Source organism: Enhydra lutris, unplaced genomic scaffold (assembly GCF_002288905.1).
Source record: "Enhydra lutris kenyoni isolate GAN:26980312 unplaced genomic scaffold, ASM228890v2 scaffoldscaffold24, whole genome shotgun sequence".
Lineage (NCBI taxonomy): Eukaryota > Metazoa > Chordata > Mammalia > Carnivora > Mustelidae > Enhydra > Enhydra lutris.
In genome coordinates this window covers 13394245-13418053 of record NW_019154108.1, presented here as the reverse complement: position 1 = coordinate 13418053, position 23809 = coordinate 13394245, and the positions used below count along the sequence as shown (strand labels likewise).

The following is a 23809-nucleotide window of genomic DNA, read 5'->3' as shown; positions in this document are numbered from 1 at the left end:
CCCCCTACCCCTCAGCCCCCACCCCAACCTCACAGACTAACCGTTATAGAGGCGGTTGAGCCCGGCCCACACACAGCTGGCCAATGAGATTGCAGCACACCACAGTAAATATATGCGCACCTCACTGATTGGATGTCTCTATCCGGCCTGGCCCGCCCCGCCCCTATATAATCTGTGATCTGGCTAACCAGGCCCTCATACAGGCCCTCACATAGAGATGGAAATGTTTTGGGGGAGGGGGCAGGAAAGCCGTTCTAACCTCTGTAAATTATACTTGTGGGATTTTCCATCTCAACAGAAAATTTTAAAAAACTTTTTACTCCTTCCCTCTCCCTTCTTGTCAATAATCGTTTGCCTCCCTCTCTTTTAAGAATCAGGTTACACTGGGCACCTGGGTGGCTCAGTCTGTTGAGCATCTGCCTTTTGCTCGGGTCATGATCTCAGGGTCCTGGGCTCCCTACTCTGCCAGGAGTCTGCTTCTCCCTCTCCCCCTCCCCCTGCCTGTGCGCTCTCCCCCCCGCCCCCCAATAAATTTTTTTTTCTTTTTTTAAAGAGTCAGATTGTTTTGATTCTATCATGCCCAAACTACCGGTCAATCTTAACTCATATTTAAGGGAAATATTTTGGAAAAATCTTTTCTTTACTTGAAATCGTTAAGAAAAGGGCAGCTACTCCCTTTGGAGTTTAGGGTCAGAAGAACGGGAGCCGCCTTCCTCTCCCCTGTCTTCTCAGAGTGGTCTTTTTCTCCCTCCTCCTGGAAATGAGATGCCTGAGCCTTCATGCCTGGGTTGATTGATCCGAGACCTATCCTCCAAGGTCCTCTGTATGAACATTCAGACTTCCTAACCCTCTTGGCCAGGTCCCAGAATATTCTGTTCCCTTGACCAGCACACCCAATAAGGAACAAGTAGAAGGTCAATGTAGGAAATGCAAGGGGAGAAGAGAATCATGGAGTGTTGTCATGGGAAGTGGGATATAAATTAAATGCCCATGTCCAAAGATGCAGAAGGTTCTGTGTGCTCTGTTGTCCAAGATGTACACTGTGGGGTGGTTTTGGCAGGGCACAGGGCTGAACGAGAACTCAGCGCCAAGAGAGGAGAAAGAGGGAAAGCTTGGTGGCCAGATGCTTTCTCTTCCTCTGACTCTTGCTGGGTCACTTAGAAACAACACAGAAACCCAGACTGTGTTCCTTCCTCTGAATGACTTCCAACTCTGTCCCTCCCTGTCCCCCAACTGGAGGCCACTCTATTTTTAAATTTCTCTTGAGAAGTAGATTCCAAAGTCTTCCAGTCAGGGGAGCCTCTGATTTCCAGTAAATTCAGGGTCACATAGTTTTCTATATTCATTTGCATTCAGTTTGCATACAATTAGCATGCTTTGGAGTCCCGGACTCTGAGTGAAAATTACCCAGAAAATTAATGCAAATGGGCCCAGCTTTTGTACTCTACTGCGGTGGCAGAGTGTGGCAGCGTCAGCCTCAGAGAGAGAGAGTGGCAGGCCTGGCTTATAAGCAAGAAGTTTTGTCATCCTCTTGATCTGCAGGTACTCACACTGGGCCCACTAGGAACTCTGTCTGGGGCCGGGGGGNGGGGGGGCTCTGTTTTCCGGACCCTGAAGCTTCATCCTTAATGTGGTGGAACCTTGGAGAGGGAACTTCAGTCACGATGTGGGCATGGGAGCTTAGGTGGGACAGGAGCTGGCTGAGGATGGACCTTCAGATCTAAGTTGGGGGTGGAGATGGAAGGAAGGAGGACAGAGCTCATCACTGGAGACTGAGAGAGCCTACAGGAGGGGAGCCCTGGGTAGGAAAGGAGAGCGGGGAGAGATAAGACAGAGCAAAACTGGGAGGGTAAGCCCTGTGTGGCTAGTTAGAATGGAGAGTGGACGTTTATTAACTAGGAAGTTAACTAGGTTTGTTAACTAGGAAGGTCAAAGTTAGCAAATGCCTGGCTAGGCAGATTCCCTGGGGGCCATTCCTTTCCTCTCTGCTAGACAGGACTTTCTTGTTGGGCCCAGAAATCCATCCCTTGGGTCTGCCCAGGGATGGTCTGAGGTGTCACAGCCTGAAAGGGCCAATGACAGAGTGGTTCCTGGTAAGACAGAGATCAGCAGGTTGGAACCGGAAGGAACGAGCATACCACTCTGCCCACAGAGGCAGCTCATTCCTCCAGTGGCCAAGACACCTTGGACCTGAATGAAAGGCTCTGTCTGTAGCAGAGAAGTGGAGGGAAAGGGAGTGACCCCCAGGGCCAGGGGCCAGGGTGGCACCTGACATGGCGCCCAGTGTTCTAAGCCAGGGAGTTTATGGACAGACGGCTGGCTATGGGCTGGCTGCTCACCACAGTGCAGGGGCAGATACCTTCTAAGGCCACGCACTCCACAGAGTCAGCCCACGAGGGGGTCAAGAGGGTGGAGACCCCTTGGGATTTAATCCTGGCTCCACTCCTGAAGGCCTTGGGAAAGTTATTTGAACTTGTCTGTGCCTCACTTCCTTCATCTGTGAAATGGGAATAATTAGGCCAACTTTGTCGAGCTGTGGAAAAAGAGGGAAACACAATAGCCCCTGTAGAATTTTTCGAATAGTGACTGCCAGGAGAGGAAGCACTCAGTAGATGCTACTGTCATCATACGGGGCAGCCCCGAACAAGATGCAAGGAAAAGCCAGTGGAGCCTGGAGGGAAACACTGTAAGAGTGTGTTTGGCGGGGGGCGGGGGGGGGGGGGGGGGGGGGGGGGGGGGAGTCCCAGTCTCTTGGCTCTGTGCCCAGTGTGGCGGCTGCTTGTCCACTTTCGGCCCCAGCGGACACAGCCACAGCAGCAGGCCATGTGGATGAGGGCCATGCCCGGGCTCTGGCCATCCACAGGCTGGGAAGTGACACTTGTCACTTCTCTCCCCTCTTTCCAGGAGGAGAGTATGAAGGAAAAGAAATTGTTCCTTTCTTAGTTTGGCAAGAAGGCACCTGCGAGCTGGAGGGAGGGACCCCAGTAAGAAGAAAGGCACGGAACCCTGCCTGACTTGTTTGTCCCACTCCCAGCGAAGGGTCTGCTGGTCTGGCCTCTGTGGGTAAGAGGGCACTGAGCATCCTTGGTGGTGACTCTGTCCTGGGCTTCCTGCTGGTCAGCTCAGAGGACTACTGGAAGGAGGGGAGGGAGGGCTGTAGGGCGGAATGGACTGCCCTGGAAGCACCGTGCGCAGATTCAGGAGTGACTGGTGGGCCCTTTCTAGTCAACAGAGCCCTCCACAGATGCCTTTTCTTCCTGCCTCACACACACAGCCAGCCTCTGGGACACTCCCTGTGCTGCACACATGTCACACTCCCAGCATATCCTTCATTTGCACAGCTGCTATCCTGTGGCCAGCAGCACTGAGCTGGCGGATGACAAAAAGGGCCAAGAGGCTTCTGAAGGGGCCCTTTTCCACGTCCTGACTACTGAGATCCCAGAGCAACAGGCGAACCCCCGGTGTTTCCTCCAGCCCTTGCTCCTCCCTTGAGATCCAGCCCCTGATGCTAGGGGACGTCTGGTGGCCCAGCTCTCAGGGACCTCGCCTCCTCCCAAGTAGAGTTAGCGGACGAAACAGATTTTAACCTTACAGTGTTTCTGTCTCTCGGGCCTGGCCAGAGTTATGTCTTCTTGTCCTAGGTCAGGTCAGATTTCTCCCTAGACTGACTTCCATTCTCATCAGCTGAAGTTAAATTCACCATCCCTGGATACCCAGAGAGGTCCCCAAACGGTTGCTACTTGCTGGTCAAGCAATGGTTGCTACTTGCTGGATTTTAGCATCAGAAAGGAGCCCTTGTGTCTGGGTCCAGTCAGTCGGCTGGAGGGGGCCTGGTTGCCATAAGCCTGACTGGGTCCATCCACAAGACCCCCTGTCCATCTCTGAAGGCTGGGTCCCAGGCCAGGGCTGGGACGGGCCTCTCTGATTTTGCCCCTTGGCCAAGAGGCCGAAATGACCTCGTAAAGTTGAGGGAGTGGACGTGAAACAGACACAAATGGCTTTAGTTCCAGGAAGTCAGAAATGGGAGGAAAAGTTGTAGATATGCTTTGAGACCCACTGTGGACTAGGTTTTTGCTGTGTTGGCCAGAACTCTGCAGCTGACCTTGGGAAAGCCCCTCTCCTCTCTAGGCCTCAACTTCCTCATATGTAAAGTACAGNAGCCCCTCTCCTCTCTAGGCCTCAACTTCCTCATATGTAAAGTACAGCTGGGATTCGTCAAGATCCTTCTGGGTCTCACATGCTGTGTGGTTCTAGGTGTCCCAGTACTCTCTCTGTTTGCCGGGGGTCAATGAGCCTGAAGGCATGTGGCGAGGGATAGGGAGAAGGGGACCAAGAGACGTCCAGTGCGGGTTCTTGTGAGTTTAGTTAACTGAAAGGGGGAGGACAAGAAAGGGGTAAGAAAATAAAGTAAAAAGAAGGAAGAACATAAGAGAGGGAGTTGAGGAGAGGGAAAGTAGGAAACCTGGAGGTGGCACAATGACCTCAGGGCTCCTCAGGTACATCCTGGCCTGGCTGACTTTGTTAGAAGGGGAGGTGAGGGAGTGGCAAATCTTGTTTTCCAAAGAAGGCCACAATACCATCGCCGCCCCCACGTCCTTTTGCAATGTGGTCTTGTCATTGCCCTATGAAGAAGGAAAAGTTCAATTTCTCTCCCCTAAACCCTGGGTTGCCCTTCTGACTCACTTGTAACCAGTAGAATGTGGTAGCAGTTCCGTTGGGTGCCTTCGGAGGCTCAGGGAGAAGCAGCTTCCACTTGGCTATCTTGAGATATTTGCTCTGAGGGAAGCCAATCTGACTACCCGTGAGCAGCATGAGGAAGGCCGCGTGTAGGCATTCCTGTGGAGAATCCCACCTTAGAGCCATCTCCCTCAAGGCACCAGACACGTGAGTGAAGATTTCTTTGACTCGCCAGCCTGGACTACTGGTTCACCTCACTTGATACCATGAGGAGCAGAAGAAACCGCTCCCAGTGGAGCCCTGCCCAAATTCTTGATGTAGAAGAATCTAGGAGATATCACTTTTTAGGTCACAAAGTTTTGGGAGAGTTTGTTATAAAGCAAAAGGATGGGAGGAGAGGCTTATAAAAATACAAGCTTCCTTAAAACGAGAAACCCTTAAACATGTATGAACAAGACTTTTAAGAGCTCAGAGATGTGTGAGATTTCAAAACTAATTGGGAAGCCAACTTCTCACGTTGCCTATCTAGGACATTACCACAAAGTTACCATTTTCTATAGGTCACCATATTATGTTTTTAAAGAGTGTATTTTTATGGGAAAGGGACAAAAGGCACCCATCCCAGCAGATCGGTTAGAAGGAAAGAGGTGAGCCACAGCACATGTTGGCGAGGATGTGGAAACAGCAGAGCGCCCACGCATTCCTGGTGGGAGCGCAAAGTAATGGCACAGTCACTGTGGAATTAACATCTAGGACTGAACATATGTGTATATTCAATTCCATTTCTAAGTATATGTCTGACAGAAATGTATGTATATTTTTACCCAAAGATCTGCGTATAAATGTTCATAGCAGCACTATTCTTATTAGCCCCAAACTGGAAGTAACTCGAACACCCACCAATGGCTGAATGAATCAATAAATTGTCGAATATGTCTGTAATGAAATATAGCTGTGAGAAGGAATAATTGCCACAAAAATCATGGACAAACCTCATGACTCTGATGTTGAGGGAAAGAAACCAGAGTCAAAGAACACATACAATGTGATTCCATTTACCTAAAGTGGAAAAAGAAGCAAAAGCGAGTCTCCGATGTCAGAGGTTAGGACAGTGGTTCGCCCGGGTGGTAGAGAACATGAGGGAGGGGGGCTTCTCGTATGTATGTTATATCTCAAACTCAAATGTGAAAAACAGGAGGACGGACATGCTCTCGAAGCAAAGGATAGTTCTTTAAATAACTCATTTAACTTTCTAAAAGGTTTTATGAAAAACTTTAATTAATTTTTAAAATTAAATGAAATTCAATAAACAGGAGACTTTTAATTTCTCCTTCTTTAATCTCATGTAAGTTGCGTATGGCAAGGTGCTGGGGCTATGACTATGTCCGTGGGAGAAAGAAGCAGGGGCGACGTGGTCAGCGGCACCTGAAACTGGGGGAAAGAGGCCAGCCCCGCAAGGAAGGTGCTTCTCCGCGGCTCCTTGCTGCCAACTGTATTGTGTGCACGCAAGCGCATCTCTAGAAAGATCTTTCCCAAACTTCTGCAGGTCACGGCACATGTAGAAAACGGCAACATTGGAATGGCATACTGGCGTATCCCATGGGGCTCCTGGCAGCCAAAGCCAACTGGCTGGGTCCTCCGGGTGCCCCCAAGCTGAGTGGTATCATTTCCTCAGCACACTTGTGGGAAAACACCCACTTACAGAGTGTGGGAAAACATGAACCTCCATAACACATTGTAAGTTCTCCTGCTCTTCTGCTCCAGGAACATCCAGCTCGATGCGCCCTTCATTTCTGGATTACAGGTCCCATTTGCAGTAACGAAGATCATGGGGTCCAGGGGTTGATGGAGCATTCCTGGTCTCTCCTTTATGCCGCGGTCTCATTTCCGCTTCCAGCCTCATTTCCCAAGACACCCTCACCCCCTTCCCACTACCCTCCCCCACCCTATGCCCTAAACACATGATACCCTGGGCGCACTAATCTTGTCTGTCATCTAGAAACCTCGCCCAAGACCCCCAAGCTCCCAGGTCCTCCTCTTTCTCCATCATCTCTCTGCTCAGACCTTCCCTTCTCGATGATGCCTCTTTCTATACACTACCCAAGGCCACCACCGCACTTTGATTTGCGTTACTGGTAGGTGTGTGTATTCGTGAATTATCTTGCCCATAGGAGGTGCTCAACAACTGTTTCTCGAATGACTTCTAGGCTGCAGAGAGACCGTGACACTAATTCCACCCTACCCCTATTCTGGATGGTCACTCATTATCCCCTTGAGTCGGAACCCCCACGTTCCTAGGGTACCCGTCTTGTGGCCACTCCACACTCTGCCATTGCCCTGCCCTGGGAGCCATGCAGCCTGGTTGAGAGACATTACGCCCCTCCCGCCACCGCCCCCCCCAACTCTGGGATTGGCTTTAGGCTAATTGTGATGTGACAAAGGGAAGGGGTGACTGCCCCTTAGCCTCAGTCCTGGCTCCCACCATTCAAGCAATAGCCCGTAGTACCAGGATGTGGCCACAAGGGGCTCTACTGGGCGACTCTTACCTGTACAGTGGAGGAGGGTTTGCGGGAATCCATCTTGCCCAGATGCACAAGGAACAGCTCAAGGAGCTGTCGTCGCCTGTCCACTTCCCTTTGGCTGCCTTATCCTGATGTTTTACCCCTTAGCCAAGATTTTCCTCCTTGCTTCTTGCTATCCCCTTTACACCAACAGTCACCGCGGGGAAGGGCACGTCCCTTTTTGTCTGTTCTCCCTCCTCTAGATGAGTGCTGAACCTATGCCATGAGCTCCCTGTCCCTCCAGGCTGTGGGATGGAAAATTGTCCTGTGCCATCTTTTCAACACCTCCTGACTCTGCCCCCCTCTGTTTCCCCAACGCCACGCAGGATTAGGTTTCTTCATCTCTGGCCAGGATTAATACAATCCTGGCTTCCTGGAGGATCGCCTGTCTCCAGACAGCCCCCTGGCCGCCAGCTGTCCACCCTGGCTTTCAATGGCTCCCCAAGGCCCAGACATTCACACAGCAGCCCAGGTGCCCGAAGATCCAGCTGCCTGATTCTCCAGCCTCACGTCCCTCTTCTCCCCTTGGGCTCCAACCAGCAGTACTGAAATGCCTGTAATTGCTCAACACATGTGATATTTCAAGGTTTTGTACTTTGCACACATTCTTTTCTGTGACCTGCACCTCTCCATGCTGTGCCCTAGCGCCCCATACTTCCTCCGCCTGGCAGAGCCCTAGTCACCCTTAAAGCTGCTGATTCCTCTGTGAACCCTTCCCCGACCTCAGACTCCTTCCCATGCCCAGGAACCCTTCCTCGGAATGGATCCTGTGCGCTGAACACACGTCTCTCCTCGAATCTGCCATTTAGAGTTGGGCTGACTACTCAAGCCTGTCCTGTTTTCCCCATGGACGCCACAGCTCCCCGCGGGAGGCCGAGCTAGCGCTCAGTGGGTGATACCTGGGAGGTGTTGCCTCACCCCTCTCTGAACCATCACCTCCACCTTGACCAAGTCCTTTAAATGCTCCGAACTCCCCTTTGCTGATCTGCCAAACGGAGACCTGGGACAATCAGAAGAACTTTAAATCATTAATGAACTTTAAGGGGCTAAGTGCTGCTCAACAGCCAAATGCGATGCAGATGTCTTTATTCCAGACTCGCATTTACCTGCACTTGCCTGTGTGGAAATCAGAGGGTCAAAGGAATGGGATGTGCTCTTTTTGTAACTTCGCTGCCTTGAGTCCAGGGAAAAGCTGGTTCCGAGTCAACTATTAATTCTGTCTCCCCATAGCAACGACTCTTCTCTGAAGCTCTGGGTTAATGATTCTTTTTTTTTTTTTTAAAGATTTATATTTATTTATTTGCCAGAGAGAGATCACAAGTAGGCAGAGAGGCAGGCAGAGAGAGAGGAGGAAGCAGGCTCCCTGCCTAGCAGAGAGCCCCATGCGGGTCTCGATCCCAGGACCCTGGGATCATGACCTGAGCTGAAGGCAGAGGCTTGAACCCACTGAGCCACCCAGGCACCCCTGGGTTAATGATTCTGAGGTTGTTTTCTTCGCGGGTCAAACCCTATCTAATCTGTGGCATGTTCTATTCTTGAAGAATAACTTGACTCACTCCAATAATTCTCCATTCTGGGGTTGTGAACCTTGTTCGGCCCGAGGAAACGGTGACTGTGTGGGGGTCCCTGGCTCCTTTCCTTCCTCATCTGTGCCCCCACCCCATGGCCACCACCACCTTTCCTTTACAAAGAGAAGAGACTCCTCTCCTCCCCCACTGAAGGGCCAAGCACATATGCTGGGACCTAACAATCTCCCTCACGTGAAGTTTAAGGATTTGTTTTCTGAACTCTGGAGGGGAGACTTGGTAAGGAGAAACCCCTTTAAATTGTTTCTCCGTACCAAAGTTTAGTTAGTGGCGGTGGGAGGAATGGATTGTAGGGAGATTCCCGACTGGTCCCTGGAATCCCAGGCTGTTTATGGCTGCAGTGCAGGTCACACAGAGGCTGGGGATGGAAGTCTGGGAGCCAGACACCGCTCAAGGGTGGTCTGGGCACTCTTGAGATAAGACCAGCTGACGGCTGTGAACTCCCTGAAATTCAAAAACCAGCTCGCAGAGGCTCACTACCAGGAGTCCCCCAGCTCCCATCCCTCCCTCCCCTTAATCTAGTACATTTGGTGCAGAGTTTTGGAACACAGTGGTGGAAATGCTTTGCACAAAGGAGTGGGTCACTGTTCTGCAAAGGTTCCACTGTGCCATAGGAACAAGTTCACTTTTCTGAGCCTCAGTGCTCCTATCTGTAAAATAGAGATTACATTTACCGTAGGTAAATTATGCCAAGAACCCAGAACCCAATTTAAAGAGACCAGACCTTCCAGACAGAAGACAAACACTTTCATGCGTACAATAAGAGTGAAAACGTAAGGGAAGGCGTTGGTATGTCTGGAGCAGTAATTTCATCATAACTGCCCCGGCACATAACTGCCCCGAACAGAACATTTCCAACAGCACTGAAAGCCCGGTCTTCGCCTCATGGTCTTGTCTTGCCTTTTCACACCGCCCTGAGTTTTGTGTGTACTGTTCCCTTGTGTTTTGTCCCACATGTGCTTTTAAAATTTTTTACCACATGTACTTTCGCTCTTGTTTTGGAACTATTCTGCAGGTGGAATAGGTGACAGCCACAGAATAGGTGTTTATGGTAGGCCGGGTATGCAGCTGCGCACTGTTGCACGTTTTATCTCTGTCACATCCCACTCTATTGTCAGTTGTGTTGATGGTAATTTGGGGGGCTTGCGGTGTTTTGCTACTTTTTGCTATAAAACGTTCTCACTGCCTTAGCAAGTTCTTTCCTTGGTATATACCCTGGGTATAGACAGGTTCTCAGTCTAGCTGAGAATATTGCCAGCAGCCAGAGCCTGCTGCTCCCCTCTTCCCTCCACTGAATAGCCTGTAGAGATGGGGAGTCCCCCCCATTCTTTCTTTGTCCCTGTCCTTTGTCTATGGACCTTCAGGGGTTAGGAACATTTATAAAACTAGAGATGTGAGGGAGGTGGAGCTTTCTGGGCCATAGTTTGACTTTCAGCTGTGGCCCGGAGAAACAAGCCAGACAGACCTTGAGGCAGGATGCTTTGGCTCTGAGCATGGGTGTGAGGTGGGGGCGGTCCTCGACTGGACATTTGGGTCTTAGGTGGCAGCCCCCCTGTGAGGTCACTACTGGGCTGCAGGACCTAGAAATTCAAACAGAATGCAGCATGCCATTCTCCGATTATATATATATATATATATATATATAATATATATATATATTTTTTTTTTATTTCAACTGGTATGGCTACAATGGAGTCTCCCGGGAGAGGTCCCCCAGCTGCCCAATATCTGGGTCCTAGGAAGTTCACGGTCTCCATGACATCAGACGTCCCGCTCCCCGCGCGCTCCAAAAGTCGTGGCTGCTCGCCGCCGCCTCGGCGATGGCCTCCACACCGCTCCTATCCGCAGTCGTCGCCAACATGTCCACGTCTCTGCGGCGTGGGGAGGCCGCGCTTCAGGCACTGAGGCTGGCTCAGGTTCCTCAGGAACCCGCGGATCCTGCGGAGGATCTTGGTCCCGGACTCCTCGGCGATGGGGGCGTGGCTGGTGCGTCCGTCGGGGGCGCGCCTACCGCGCGCGAAGCTGCTGCTGCCCTTGTCCTTGTCCTCCCGCGCGGCTCTGTGGCCGACTAAGGAGCGGCTGGAGCCCGTCGGGGTGATCTTGTTCCCCGGGGCCTTGTGGCGATTCTCGGCGTCCATGCGGTGGCGGGAACTGCGTGGGGCTCGCTCCTCCTCCCGGCGCTCCCTCCGCTCCCTCCGCTCCCTCCGGCGCTTGCGCGGCGGCCTTCCGGCCGCCTCCCCACTGCCCGCCGAGCTCGGCGCGTCCGAGAGGAGCTGGCCTTCCGACCGGTCCGGAGCGGCTTCTCCCGCAGGCTTGGCGGCAGCTCCGGGCCCGGCGGACGCCAGGCATATCCCGGCCTCCCCCGCTGCGAACTCTGCTGCTGTCCCTGCCGCCGCCACTGCCGCGGCTGCCGCGGCCTCCCTGGCGGCCGCCGCCTCGCTCGTAGCCCCTGCTGCCGACTCCCTGTAGAGCCCCGGGCAGTTTGGGGCAGCTACAGTGAGCATGCTGTTGGGCTTTGGGGGGTCCTGAAAGGTCTCCTCCCCGCCAGCAAAAGCTGCGGAGGTGGCCCCGGCCACCTCAGAGCCCTCGTGGAGGCTCCTGACACTGACCTGGTCCTCATCCCCTTTTCCTTGGAAATCTGCCCCTGCTGGGTTCCTCCCAGCTGGAATGGCCTCGGTTCTGCTGGTTCTGCTGGGATTGTCCACGGGCGGCCACAGGAGGGAAATGAGCTTTTCCCAGTAGGGGAAGAGGTCTTCCTGTGCATCCAGAGGGGGGCTCAGCTTCAGGTAGCAGGAGCTGCCGGTGGCGAACTTGAGGCGCAGCTGTTGTTTCTCAGGGTCTTGAATGGATATCCGCACAAACTTCAAGGGAAGGAGCCTGGTGAGCTCCAGGGTCGTCGAAGCCTTGCGGCCTTTTCCCTTGGTGGCCTGGCCCTGGTCGGAGTACTCTTCACAGCCGGTGGCGGGGCGGGCCAGCAGCAGGACATCTGGGAGCGGGAGGACGGGGCTGGTGGATGCGATGCCCACCGTCACCATTCTGATTCGGTTGTGCACGTCGACGATTTCTCCCCTTTTTGTGACCTGGATAAAGTCGCTTTCAAAAATAGGTGAATATTTAAAAATGTCATATTCTCCCTTGCGCAGTTGTCGCTGGAGTTTCCCCATGGCGGTGTTGAACAGGCCCACCCTGGAGGCGCTGTGGGCTGTGTGATACAGCGGCAGAGACTCCATCTTCATTAGTTTGTATCACAGTGGGGCCGGCGAGCGGTGGGCGTTGGTCTGGGGGCTGGTCCCTGGAGCTTCTCCTCCTCGCCCTCTGTTGGGTTGGCAGAGTGTGCAGCCCCCCTCCTGCGGCTCTCGGTTGGCTCTGTGGCAGGGGTCCCAAACCCACCCCGCGCCCCACAGGCCACAGGCCCCACTTTGTCTCAGAAACTCCCAAGACAGGGGTGAGGGTGGTGGGCTCTGAGGGTGACCGAGGGGACGCTGGTGGGTGCCTGGTCCTCAGATTGAAGCTCTGCAAGGGTATAAAGATCTATGGTGGCTCCTCCACCTCACCTCTGTCCCTTACTTTTTTTATCTTATGTGAACTGCAGTCCTGGTGAGAGACTAAGCACTCTCTCAGCCTACACCCCTGCGCGGCCCTATTTATCCTCTGCTGCCCTTGGTGACCTGTCACTGTGTCACATACCCCTTTGTGACACCCCCTCAGGGCAGGGCGATCATCCTCCCCCCAAATGCCCCGTTGCCCCCACAGAGGACAGGCCCACCGTGCCAGGGACCCAGGGGGGTATCCAAATAAAAATGGCTTCAAGTGGAACAATTTTGTGGGGATTTTTTTTTCCCTCCCCCAAATTCGGAAGATTCAGCAACTGGACAAAATCTATAGGAATTACTATAAGACAAAAGGATACGTTTGAACCCTTTGAGCTCTTGGTTTCGCTTTATCCAAGAACCCAGAATTGGCAGTCTTGACCCTTAACCTGCTCCTTCATAAGATTGCAGTAGACATGGCTGCTAGCAGCCATTAAGAGCCATTAATGATGACATTAAAACCGGCCTCCCCTAGGCACCAGGCCGTGTTCTGCACATACGACCATGAGAATCCATCAGGTTTGGTACTGTTCCTACTGCCCCGTTTTATGAAGAGAGTGAGGTGACATCATCAGCCTAAGTTCACAGAACTAATGGTCGTAGAGGCCATGTTCACGGGCAGGTCTACCGGATTCTAAAGCCTCGTTGGGAACGACCATAGTACTTTGCTCCACAAAGCTTGGGCCAGCCACAGGTTTTAAACCAGACTGATTTAAGACCTTCCTGCGGCACTGTCGGAAGTTGCATGACGCCCTGCGTGTATATGTGTTATGGAGAGAACCTAAGACGCTACCGCAGACAGCGGCTGGGCTGAATTGGGAATTAAATTTTACAGGGGGGCATCTTGGTTCCTCCCCTCGCTTACGCTTCCACAAGCAGCCCATCTGTGGAAACCTGGTTATTGTCTCCTAAGACCCCCCCCACCCAGGTTTTCGTCCCTTCTCCTCCAGTGAAATGAAGCGGGGGTGGGGGGGGGAGTGCTGAGATGTCATCCGCGATTCCAAGAGCTTGCCAAGCAGCCTCCTGGGGCAACAGGAGTGCTTTGGAAGCAGCAACACCTGTGGGGGGCAAGTACCCTCGTCCTTCCTGCCTTACTGCCCCTCCCACACAGCTAGCCACAGAGTATGTGATTTCTAAACTGTTGCTTGAAAGTTCCAGAAGGATTATCTGCTCCCAACTCTCGTATCTCCCGGTTTGAGGTTACGCCCGGAATCCGACATTTGGGATTCATTCCTTGAAATTAAAGGCCTTTCTGTTAAAACGCACACACGTGTTCATCGACAGGTGAAAGGACAAATAAAAGGTGGTCTATCCATACAGTGGGATGTTATTCAGCTGTAAAAAGAAATGAGGTACTGCTGCGTGCTACAACGGGGATGAATCCTGAAAATAGGATGCTAAGTGCAAGAAGCCAGAGGCAAAACGGCCACATACTGTATGATTTCATTTAGACGAATGTTCCAGAAGAGGCAAATCCATAGATATATTAGAGGTTGACTGGGGCTGGCGGGAGGGGAGTGTAGGGAGCGACTGCTTAATGAACAGGACCAGGATTTACTTTGTGGGGGTGAAAATTCTGGAACTAGATAGTGGGGATGGTCTCAGAGCATTGTGAATGTACTGAGTTTCACTCTCTCTAGAATGGGTACGATGGTAAACTTTATGTTGTAGTTTCTCTCTCTCTTACACAATGCACATATACATTCCTGCTTGGAACCCTTTAGAAAGGTCAGTGGCGTGACTCAGCTTTCCATTCCGTCATCTATAAAATGGGGTAAGAGCTGCCGTGAGGATTCAACGAGATAATGCACGTGAAGTGTTGAGCGTATCGTGGAACTCAATAAATCGTAGCTGCTGTAATCATTCATCCTCCACTGACCTTCAAGCGTCGGTGCAGATTCCTTCCTGAGAGCAGTTTTTAAGAAGACAAACTGAGAAGCTTCTGGGGTTAGAGCTACTATGAGAACACAGAAGGATGCTCAGTGGGCAAAACTGGCTTCTTCTGAGTCCCGGCTTCAGGCAGATCCATGAACACACAGAGAAACTGAGCACAACCAGAGTATGGGATGCAAGGAGAGGAAAGGCTTAATATGGGTTTGGGTTTCAAGGGTTTGTTCCAAGCCCATGGGGAGAAAAGTGGGATAAAGATGGAAAATAGCATTTTAGCTCTTGGCAGAAAGTGCAAGTTTTAATTCCAGAATCCTTTAGAACTCTCGATTCTGAAAGAGGTGTCAGGCCCGATGTCAGGGAAAGGCAAGGGGACAAGGATGAGGTCAGGAGAGAGGCTGGACTCTTCCAGGCCCTGCAGTGTGACGTCACCACCCCAGCAGGAGGCGGCCGCTTGGAAAGACAGTGGCAAACCCGGTGTCTGATTCTGGTGGAGGCCCCCATCCGATCAATTCTCCCGGATCCTCCCAACTTCCCTCTCCGTCGAATGTGAAACAAGATGAACTAAACAACTTGATGGTAAATACATATTCATCTTTCTTTATTCAAGTATCAAAACACAAACTTGGCCGCAGAAAATTAAACTGCTGTTAATGCACTTGCTAAAAGGAGCTTTCAGTTCCACTAATCATAGTTCCACTGACATTTTGGCCATAGCCACCACCCACTTCCTTCCTCTCCAATTCATTGTCCGTGGCAGCTGAAAAAAAAAAACGGTCTTGAGTTTTCGTAACAGCTCATTGGTGACACCTACACCTAAGACTGGAGGGTAAATGCAAGAAATCCACCCCCCAACCCCTTAGAGAAACCAGATTATCTCCTGAAAGTGGGGGCAAACAGGTGTTATCACCAACTGGATCTTTAGAGATTGGGAAGTGTCCCTGTTGTGCAAGCAAAGCAGGAAAATCAGGAGACTGGTGTCGCAGGGGTTAACTTGAACCGTGCGGGAGTTCAGAGGAGCAAGCTTCCCATTCACGTGCACAGGAGTCTGAACCTGGAATGAAGCTNCAAGCTTCCCATTCACGTGCACAGGAGTCTGAACCTGGAATGAAGCTTACTCTCCCTCTGAAGAAAGACGTTAGTGGCAGAGTAGCCCATTTTTATTTCTAGCCTGTTACGGATACCTTTGTGTGCAGGCAAAGAGCAAGGGTGCCTAGTTCTGTTCCAGACCTAAGGAATCCTATTCTGGAAATTCCAGAAAACTCGGGGGAGTACCTTTCTTTGAATTAGCACTCCTATCCCATCTAAATGATTCTTTCCCTGTCTTCCTCCATTCTTTCCTTGTGTTTGAAACACATACAACAATCAGACACATATTTGGACATAATGGGTGTAGTCGAGTGACTACTTTCAGAAATGTCCTGGGGCAGAAGGTACAGTGTTGAGCTGAACAACGGGTCTATGCTTTAGGCGTCTGTACATGCAGAGGAACCCAGTTGTATTTGGCAATTCAGATTTTATTTCAAAACTCTATCCTAACACCAAACAGTTAGTCGAAGGGATATACTTGGCTGGCGCCGTGTTCCAGGTCTTGTCAGTGAGAAACCGGGCATCAGATGCCACTGACTGAGGAACAGAATTTAAAGTCAACTATTTCACCCTGGGGCTCCCCAAAGAGCGAAGGATGACTCTTGGGAGAATATTTTTTTTAAAGATTTTATTTATTTATTTGACAGACAGAGATCACAATTAGGCAGAGAGGCAGGCAGAGATAGAGAGAGGAGGAAGGGAGCCTGCTTAGCAGAGAGCCTGATGCAGGGCTCGATCCCAGGACCCTGGGATCATGATCTGAGCCGAAGGCAGAGGCTTTAACTCACTGAGCCACCCAGGTGCCCCTCCTGGGAGAATTTTTAAGCAAAACGCCCCTCTGCCCACAATGGAGGAGTGGGAGGTGGGGAAATGACTTAAGTTCACCCACAAACCCATTGAACAAGAACAGAAACCAGCACGACACTCAAGTTTACCACGTCTTGGTTCCAATATTTATTATATCAACAGGTTAGGAATACTAGGATAAATAAGTAATATTTTCTCTTACAGAAAATTTTAATGTACTATTGAGTAGGATTAAACACTCTGAGGATTTCACAGAAACATCAGAATTTAAACAGACAGTAGCCAGAGTCCTGTGGCCAGTGTGAATGACCTCTCACAGCTCTCAATGCTCTGCGCCAGATTTCTACAAACATCTTCATGACAAACAATGCCACTAACATACAACAATGCTAAAGCCTCGGCATCACCGGTTTCAAATGTGTCTCCACTGAATGTGGTTGTCAACCGCGAGAGAAGGAAAATGGAATATTCTTTAGCTCTTCTGGCCTAGAAACAACTCCTGACCTAAGTCACCGAGTGGAGTCCTAGCCCTTTGGAAGTCAGACTTCCTGCTTTCTTCCTGTGACATTAGAACTGAGTTTGCGACAGAGGACCTGCAGTCATGCCCATGAGTTTTGCATCAATACCTGGGTGCAGAGGGAAAGGGAGCTTTCTCTAGTGATTTGAAGCTGCCCAGCTTGCCAGCAGAATTCTCTTCTCCCGGGGTGGACAAGTTCTTCTGGCCACCTCAACATTCTGTAAGACACTGCCTTGTGGTGATCGCCCCCCAAACTCTCAGAAACCAGATCTGAGGAAAATCACACCGGTGTTGTGTGCAATAAACACCAGGAGAGCACAATGCCTAGCTTGGACCCAGTGATGCCTCGCACACAGTAATTCCGGTGCCTGATAGCAGGTTTGCTAGAAAGCACAACCCTGGCCATTGTACAACGTTGCTAAACGCCATTCTCACTCCGTGTCCTGTGCATGGCCGTGGCAGTGGCAGCGCAGGACATGGCCCCACTCCATCCACCCAAGGTCCAGACACTTCTTCAGCATGAGTCCTAATGATGAGAGTCCTGGTCTCGATAGAATCCAGGCAGAAGATGGGCTGGACCCTGACCGGGCCCCTCTGTAGCATCCAAGAAGAGCCAGCGCGTAAGGCCTAAATCCTGGCATTGAGACAAAAATATGCCCTCATCCTGGTCCAATGTCCACTCTGGTACAGAGAGGGAAGGCCCAGCTGAGTTACCCAGGGCTCTTCCACCTAGATGGTTCTTCACGGCTGGGATGCAAGAGGGGCACAGGAAGTCAGATCTCCAATGGCTTCAGGGTTCGGGATGTAGAAGGTTTCAATGAGGACTCCCCAGTTGCCCCCATACCACGATGGCTTAGCTTTGCAATGTTCCTTCTTTTATCTGTTGGATAAAAAGGTTTCTCTCATCTTCTGGAGTCCGCCCGTTCTGAGCCCGGACAATGCATGTGGGCCGGTGAAGATTGAGCATGTATATCAGATGCTGCTTCTCGTTCTTGAGCTCTTCGATCTGGGCCTTCAGTTCGGCGTTCACACTCTCCAGCTTCTCCGACTCCTGGGGGATAAGCAACATAAGTGTTAGGGACGGAGCCAAGGTTCCAGTACAGAGAGGCTGGCCTCGGGGTGCTGGAGGTCACTGCCATCAGGGTTCATCAGGCTGGGAACGGCCCTCAGGGAGGGAGTATGGTGGGCTCCCCAGGGACAGTGTCGCCACAAAGCTGGGACAGCGGCATTAGGTCTGGAAGAATCCAGATCCTGGGGAAGCCTTTGAACTTGGAGGCTTCTTCAGAGACGCCCTCGAGTTTCCACTCACAGTTGAGTGCGGGTTGTGACTCTCATGGCAATGAACCAATGGCTCAGATAACTCCTTTGTCAGTCCAAGGGTCCATGCACAGCCCTCCTGGACCCACAAGGGCCCCGAGCGCTGGGAAGAAATGCACACTCATGGTGCTTAGTCTTTCCTGAGTCGCTAATTTCAGCGAGAAGTTCATCTCCCCAAAAGAAATGTACAAGGCAACACACAAAATGTCTCCATTTTCACTGCCTCCCTGAAGCCATCACCAGAACCCCTGGGGACCTGCAGACCCCTGGCGGACACTCTGCCCTGGCCTGTCCACACTTGGGGGAGGGGACACAGGCACGGGAAGGACTGTGCCAGGGCCCACCCCACCTGCCCGGAGATGCTCTTCCTGCCTGAGCTTCTCCCTGCAGAAGGGGAGCCGGCGGAACGCAGCAGGGACCTCGGACGGACCGCGGGATGAGCTGAGAAGGGAGGGAGTTAAGAACACAGAAGCACCCAGGGAAAAAAAAGACTGCTTGCAGATTAAGGAAATAACTTGTTTGAAGAGATTAATTAAAGGCTTTTCATACTGAGCCAATGAGAGCTGGCAGCTTCCTTCTCTTGGTAAAACGGGTGAGGGAGGCTTCCTTTGACTGGGCTGACAGATCCTGCAGCCTGGAAGCTGCCGGACATGTGTGGACGGGCCAAGCCTGCTGGGAATCCGGGCAGCAGACAAGCTGTGGTTTTTAATTCACACACCTGCTTCTTCTACACCCAGAATCCCCTTGGAGGTGCTAACAGCTTTGTCCCCCCTCTTGCAGCAACTGGCTTCTCACTACCAGCTACACATCCTTCTGGGCAGGGGCCTTTCTGACTCCCCTTGTGATGGCAAATGAGGTTGGTGGGGGGCAGGCATGAGCAGGAGGAGGCGGTGAGGCGGGGACAACTCTCTCTCTGTTTCTTTCTTAAAGATTTACTTGTTTATTTTAGAGAGAGAGAGGAAGTGTGGGGAGGGGCAAAGGGAGAGAATCCTCAAGCAGACTCCCCGCTCAGCGCTCAGCGCACAGCCGGCCTCGGAGCTCCATCCCAGGACCAACCGCCTGCCCCCCCACGCCCGGCTCTGCAGGGAGGACTCACTTTCTGCAGGCACTCTGTCTTCTCCTTCTTCTTGTTCCGGCACTTGGCAGCTGCAATCTTGTTTCTTTCCCGACGCCTCTTTTTCCTTTCGTCTTCTTCAGGAGCTACCTATAAAATTCAAGAGACCGCACGCTTCATGGGAGGCAGAAAATGCACCCCGTCTTAAATACGCCGCCTTTCACTGCAGCAGAAACGGCAAAGCAGGACAGCCTCCATGCGAGGAGGGCTGAAGAAGTCAAGTCCTAGCCTCCTGCATGAAACCTCTCCACATGTACTCACAAAGGAAGAATGCAAACCGAAGAACCGCTGGTGAAAATTACGTTGACAATACTGGGGCGCCTGGGTGGCCCCGTGGGTTAGAGCCTCTGCCTTCGGCTCAGGTCATGATCTCAGAGTCCTGGGATCGAGCCCCGCATCGGGCTCTCTGCTCAGCGGGGAGCCTGCTTCCCCGTTTCTCTCTGCCTGCCTCTCTGCCTACTTGTGATCTCTGTCAAATAAATAAAATTTTTAAAAAATAGTTTTAAAAAATCACATTGACAATACTAGTCAGTTAAAATTCAGCTTATCTGAAAAATACATTTGGATTCTGAAATGAGTGGGATATTCAAATTGAAAACTATCAGTAACGACTGTAATCCCTTGGAGCAGGAAACAGATTCTGTTTCATTTCCTTTCCCCTGGATCTAGGAATGACGTCAGGAACATCGGCTAGCCGGCCACCTTTTCTCTCCTGCCTCTTTGATTTGAGACCCAGGGCACCCCATTCACCTCTGTCTTCACTCAGAGCATGAAAGCACCTCCTTCATGAATTCCAGAGAAGCCCATGAAGCTCCTGGAAAAGAGGAACCCAAGCACATTCCCCAAACAAAGTGGCATTATCGGCCTGGGGCTTGGTGCCACCTGTTGGCGGTGACCAGGATCCAACCAGTGACTCAGCCAGCAAAGACCGACCAACCTCTTCCTCTGTGCCCCACCCTGAGGCAGCCGTGGGGGTCCTCAGAGAAAAAACCCTGTCCCGCTTTAGGATCTGGTCCTCTCTGGAGGTTGGCTCTGATCCTGACTGATGGGGAACCCACAAAGTTCAGCCGCGGGGCTTGGCTTAGAAGCCTGAGACCGCCCGGGATGAAGTACTCACGGTGGGCTTGAGTGGGTGATGGTCTAGGCTGCTAACGTCAGACCTTGTTGTGTCACCTGTTGCTGCCCCGGACAGCAGGAAAGGGCTCCCCAGGGAGCCACACCTCAAATCAGAGAAATCCTGGGGCACTGTAGTCACCCCAGATCCGTCTTATTACTAGTCCTGTGGCTTTGACGACACTGAGTTAGCTGCACAGAGATGGAAGGCCTCGCGATTTAGAGGAACAAAGTCCGAGGAGAAGGCAGGGCAAGGGGCAGTTTTATCTTTTATATTCTGGACCCCAGGACCACACAGGCAGACATCTGAGTTTAAACTAAACTGGCTCTGAATCCCAGCTTCACCACTTATCAGCTGTGACACCTTGGGCAACTTACCATCCTCCTCTGAGCCTCAGTTTCCCTCACTTGTAAAATACGATCAATAATCTTATCAATCTAATGGTGTTGGGAGGAATATATAAAATTCAAATGCTCTGCACAGTGCTTAGCTTATAGTCAGTGCTACGTAAGCCTTAGTTACTATCATATTAACCTCACTGTTCCTCATCAAGAACTCAGCAATGGTGGTGCTCTCTACACAACCCTACAGGTGTTTTTGGGTAGGTGGGAGAGGACTCAGGGTTTTCTCATATGAGGAAGTATTTGAAAGTAGAGCAAATCTCAGAATTGTACACCGTCAGAGATAGAAAAGGCGTTAAGGAACCATTCGGCTCAATCTCCTGACTGTCCTGACATGGACACGAGGGACAGAGGGACCAGCAGCAGTGCATTCGGGGAGACCCAGGAATCACTAGTTCACGGTCACTAAACCAGCAGGCGACAAAGCTCGGGTGTAAACCCAGACTTCTGGCTCCCTGTCCCGTGTCCTCTCTGGGATGCACTGCCTCATTCTACCTTGTTGCCTTCCCAGAGGTGACTGGGACCCGGCAGAACAGGGTCCTGCTGCCCAAACACATGCATGCCCATCGGTTTCACAGGTGAGTATTATAGCAAACAAGGGGACCTGAATTTTCAACGATTTAGTTGGTGCATTCTCTTCCCAGCAGAAGAACCTACTTGTTATACTGAGCTAAAATCAGAAGGTCACTTAGTAAACACAGTCAGCAGATAAGCTGGGTGGCTTTAAGGGGTACGGCCACGGAGCAGGAGATATTCTGTCACTGGCTGTCCTCTGCACTGGACATCTGCTTCTTTCTCTGAAGAACTCTCCAAATACCCTTGCAAAATGCTTTTCTTTCTTCTATGGGGAGCCTACTACTTCCCATTACATCCCGTCATCTCAAGGTATTTAGAGAATTTTTTTAAAAATTCCGGGTGTGTCCCATGGCCCACCTTGCACCGTCCAGTAGCAGACAAGGCGATGATGACATCCTGAGGTTAATGGAGCACAGGCGATGCCTCTAATGATGGCTTATGGATACAGTGTCATGTGGAGCCCCGCGGCCAGTCACTGAGTGCTGACCATCAGCGAGACCCCCAGCAAACGCCATGTCGTTGAAGCCTTAGCTCAATCCTATGCAGGAGTCACTGTTACCACCACACCCTTTTATAGAATCATAAAGATGCAGAACCAACTTCCTTTTAAACTCAGTTCTTTCTTGGCCAGTTCTGCTACCCCTTGACCAAAGACAGTGGTCATGGCAGATGAGTAAGCCTGATACACTCCCATCTCTTATCCACGAGGGAAAGGCCCACAAAGTAGCCCACAAAGACCTCCCCTCTGAGGTCCTCGAGCCACCACCGCACGGCCAGCAACCAGCTCTCAGACTTCTCACCACGCCTGTTACTCCGGGTGTCTTATAGAAGAGCGCCCGACAGGGAAGCGTGCAAGTGTTGGAGACAGAGGTGCCCTCGGAGCAGAAGCTGTTACCGGGGCTGTGAGTACGGCTGGCTGGTCCTGGCTCCCCAGGCTGGCTGCTGGGGTCCTTGCCGTGATGAACACCGTCACCACACTCTGAGCAGCCCCCTGCCTGGAGCACGCCCGGCCTGGGGGGTGTACAGTGGAAAAGCGCGGAAAGAACCGGAGAGAACGCGGGGAACCTACCTCGGTTTTCATGACTGCCATCTCGAGGGGTCTGCCGCTGACCGTGACCGACTCCAGTGCAGAGGACATCCGGTGACAGAGGTGCTTGTTCTGGATGGCGAACCTCAGCTCTTCCTTGACAAAGGGTGTCAGGTTAGCAAAATCCTCAAACACCAGTGACCCAGGAGGGGACAGGCAGGGGACGATGGCAGACGCACTGACTTCCGAGGCAGAGACCTGGCCTGGGTGTTGAAGCATCATTTTGCTGAAAGAAATATGGAGACCCAAACTACTTCAGGGATTTGGGGCGCGGGATCAAGTCTCCCCATATCCGCGGCCGCCAACATCGGAGCCGCACTCCCCTTGGGCTTCTGTGTTGTTTTCATTTTATGCTGCCCTCCTCCTGAGGAAAACAGGTTCTTAAAGCACACAGCTCGGTGATGTGCATAAAATGCCTTCTTGAAATGTATAAAGGGTGGCATTTCAGGCTACCCTGAGTTCAAGAAGGTGTTAGTTTTGGCTGGTGCGCATATACGCAAATGTAGCCTCAAACAGTCCTGAAAGAGGAAGAGCATTTAAAGAAAGAAAAAACAAAAACAAAAAACCAACAGTGGGACTCTTATGTAACCCCACTTTCAGTCTCTGTTTTGAAAAGAAACTTGGAAGGTATCTGAAGGGAAGCTGAATGTATCTGTCCGTGAATGGAAGTAAGAACGACGGCCTGGGGACTCTTGGATTTAGCAAATAAATCTCTGAAGCTTCTCCCTCAAGAATTTTGATCCAAGTCAGTGAGAACGAGGACAGTAACCGCAGCCAGCACGTGTGTTTCTTCAGCCCAGTCTGGCAGGGCCTGGGGCTGGGGTGGGGGAGTCACGTCACAAGGGACCAGTAGCCCCGTCTTTTTTTTTTTTTTTTTTTTAAGATTTTATTTATTTATCTGATAGAGAGAGATCACAAGTAGGTAGAGAGGCAAGCAGAGACAGAGGGGGAAGCAGGCTCTCCGCCAAGCAGAGAGCCCAACATGGGGCTCGATCCCAGGACCCTGAGACCATGACCGGAGCTGAAGGCAGTGGTTTAACCCACTGAGCCACCCAGGCGCCCCCAGTAGCCCCTTCTTAAAGTTAAGACCGCTGAAGCAAAAGACCTCAGAGAGAAGCAAAGCAAGGAACCAAGAATTTGGGCCTCTCCCGGCGGCGGGGGGGTGTTCAGCCCCATGGTGTCTGCAAAGGCTGGGGCTGGGGATCGAAGGGAACCTGGGACTGGCTCCAGCACTGAGGGGCAGCGTGACCTAGACCGAGTCTGTCTTCATCTGGCCGATGGCTGAGAGCGCCTGTGGCATGGGGACTGGGTGTCTCTACCCTTCCTGTGCCCAGAGCTGGCCCAGTGCCTGGCACCGGCTGCTCCCGAGGTCTGCTGTCCCCCGCAGACTACCCCACTGAGTACATGAAAGGGGGAAAGACAGGGTCAAATCAACCAGTCTCTGAGCTCTCATCTACCTCTGTCACTCGATAGCCCAGAGAGCCGA

The 23809-nt window shown here is 51.7% G+C and overlaps 2 protein-coding genes across 3 annotated transcripts; both read right to left on the bottom strand.

The window, feature by feature from the left end:
* Positions 1-2288: 2288 nt before the first annotated feature.
* Positions 2289-12154, bottom strand: LOC111150641 (family with sequence similarity 71 member A). The gene is given in 5 exon segments (XM_022508127.1): positions 2289-2533; positions 10290-10404; positions 10513-10629; positions 10632-10737; positions 10739-12154. Coding segments are annotated over 5 exon segments (1905 nt in total). The 5' UTR covers positions 12061-12154.
* A 4165-nt stretch (positions 12155-16319) lies between these two features.
* On the bottom strand, positions 16320-22554 carry LOC111150815 (activating transcription factor 3). 2 transcript variants are annotated; one of them, XM_022508430.1, is made up of 4 exons: positions 22507-22545; positions 22306-22419; positions 19128-19235; positions 16320-17765 (listed from the first exon to the last, which is right to left on the bottom strand). In XM_022508430.1, the coding sequence occupies exons 1-4, from the start codon at positions 22543-22545 to the stop codon at positions 17568-17570; spliced, it is 459 nt and encodes a 152-aa protein (XP_022364138.1). In that variant the 3' UTR covers positions 16320-17567. The 2 variants fall into 2 exon arrangements, with proteins under 2 accessions (XP_022364138.1, XP_022364140.1); XM_022508432.1 differs by having other exon boundaries at positions 22306-22554.
* Positions 22555-23809: the final 1255 nt, after the last annotated feature.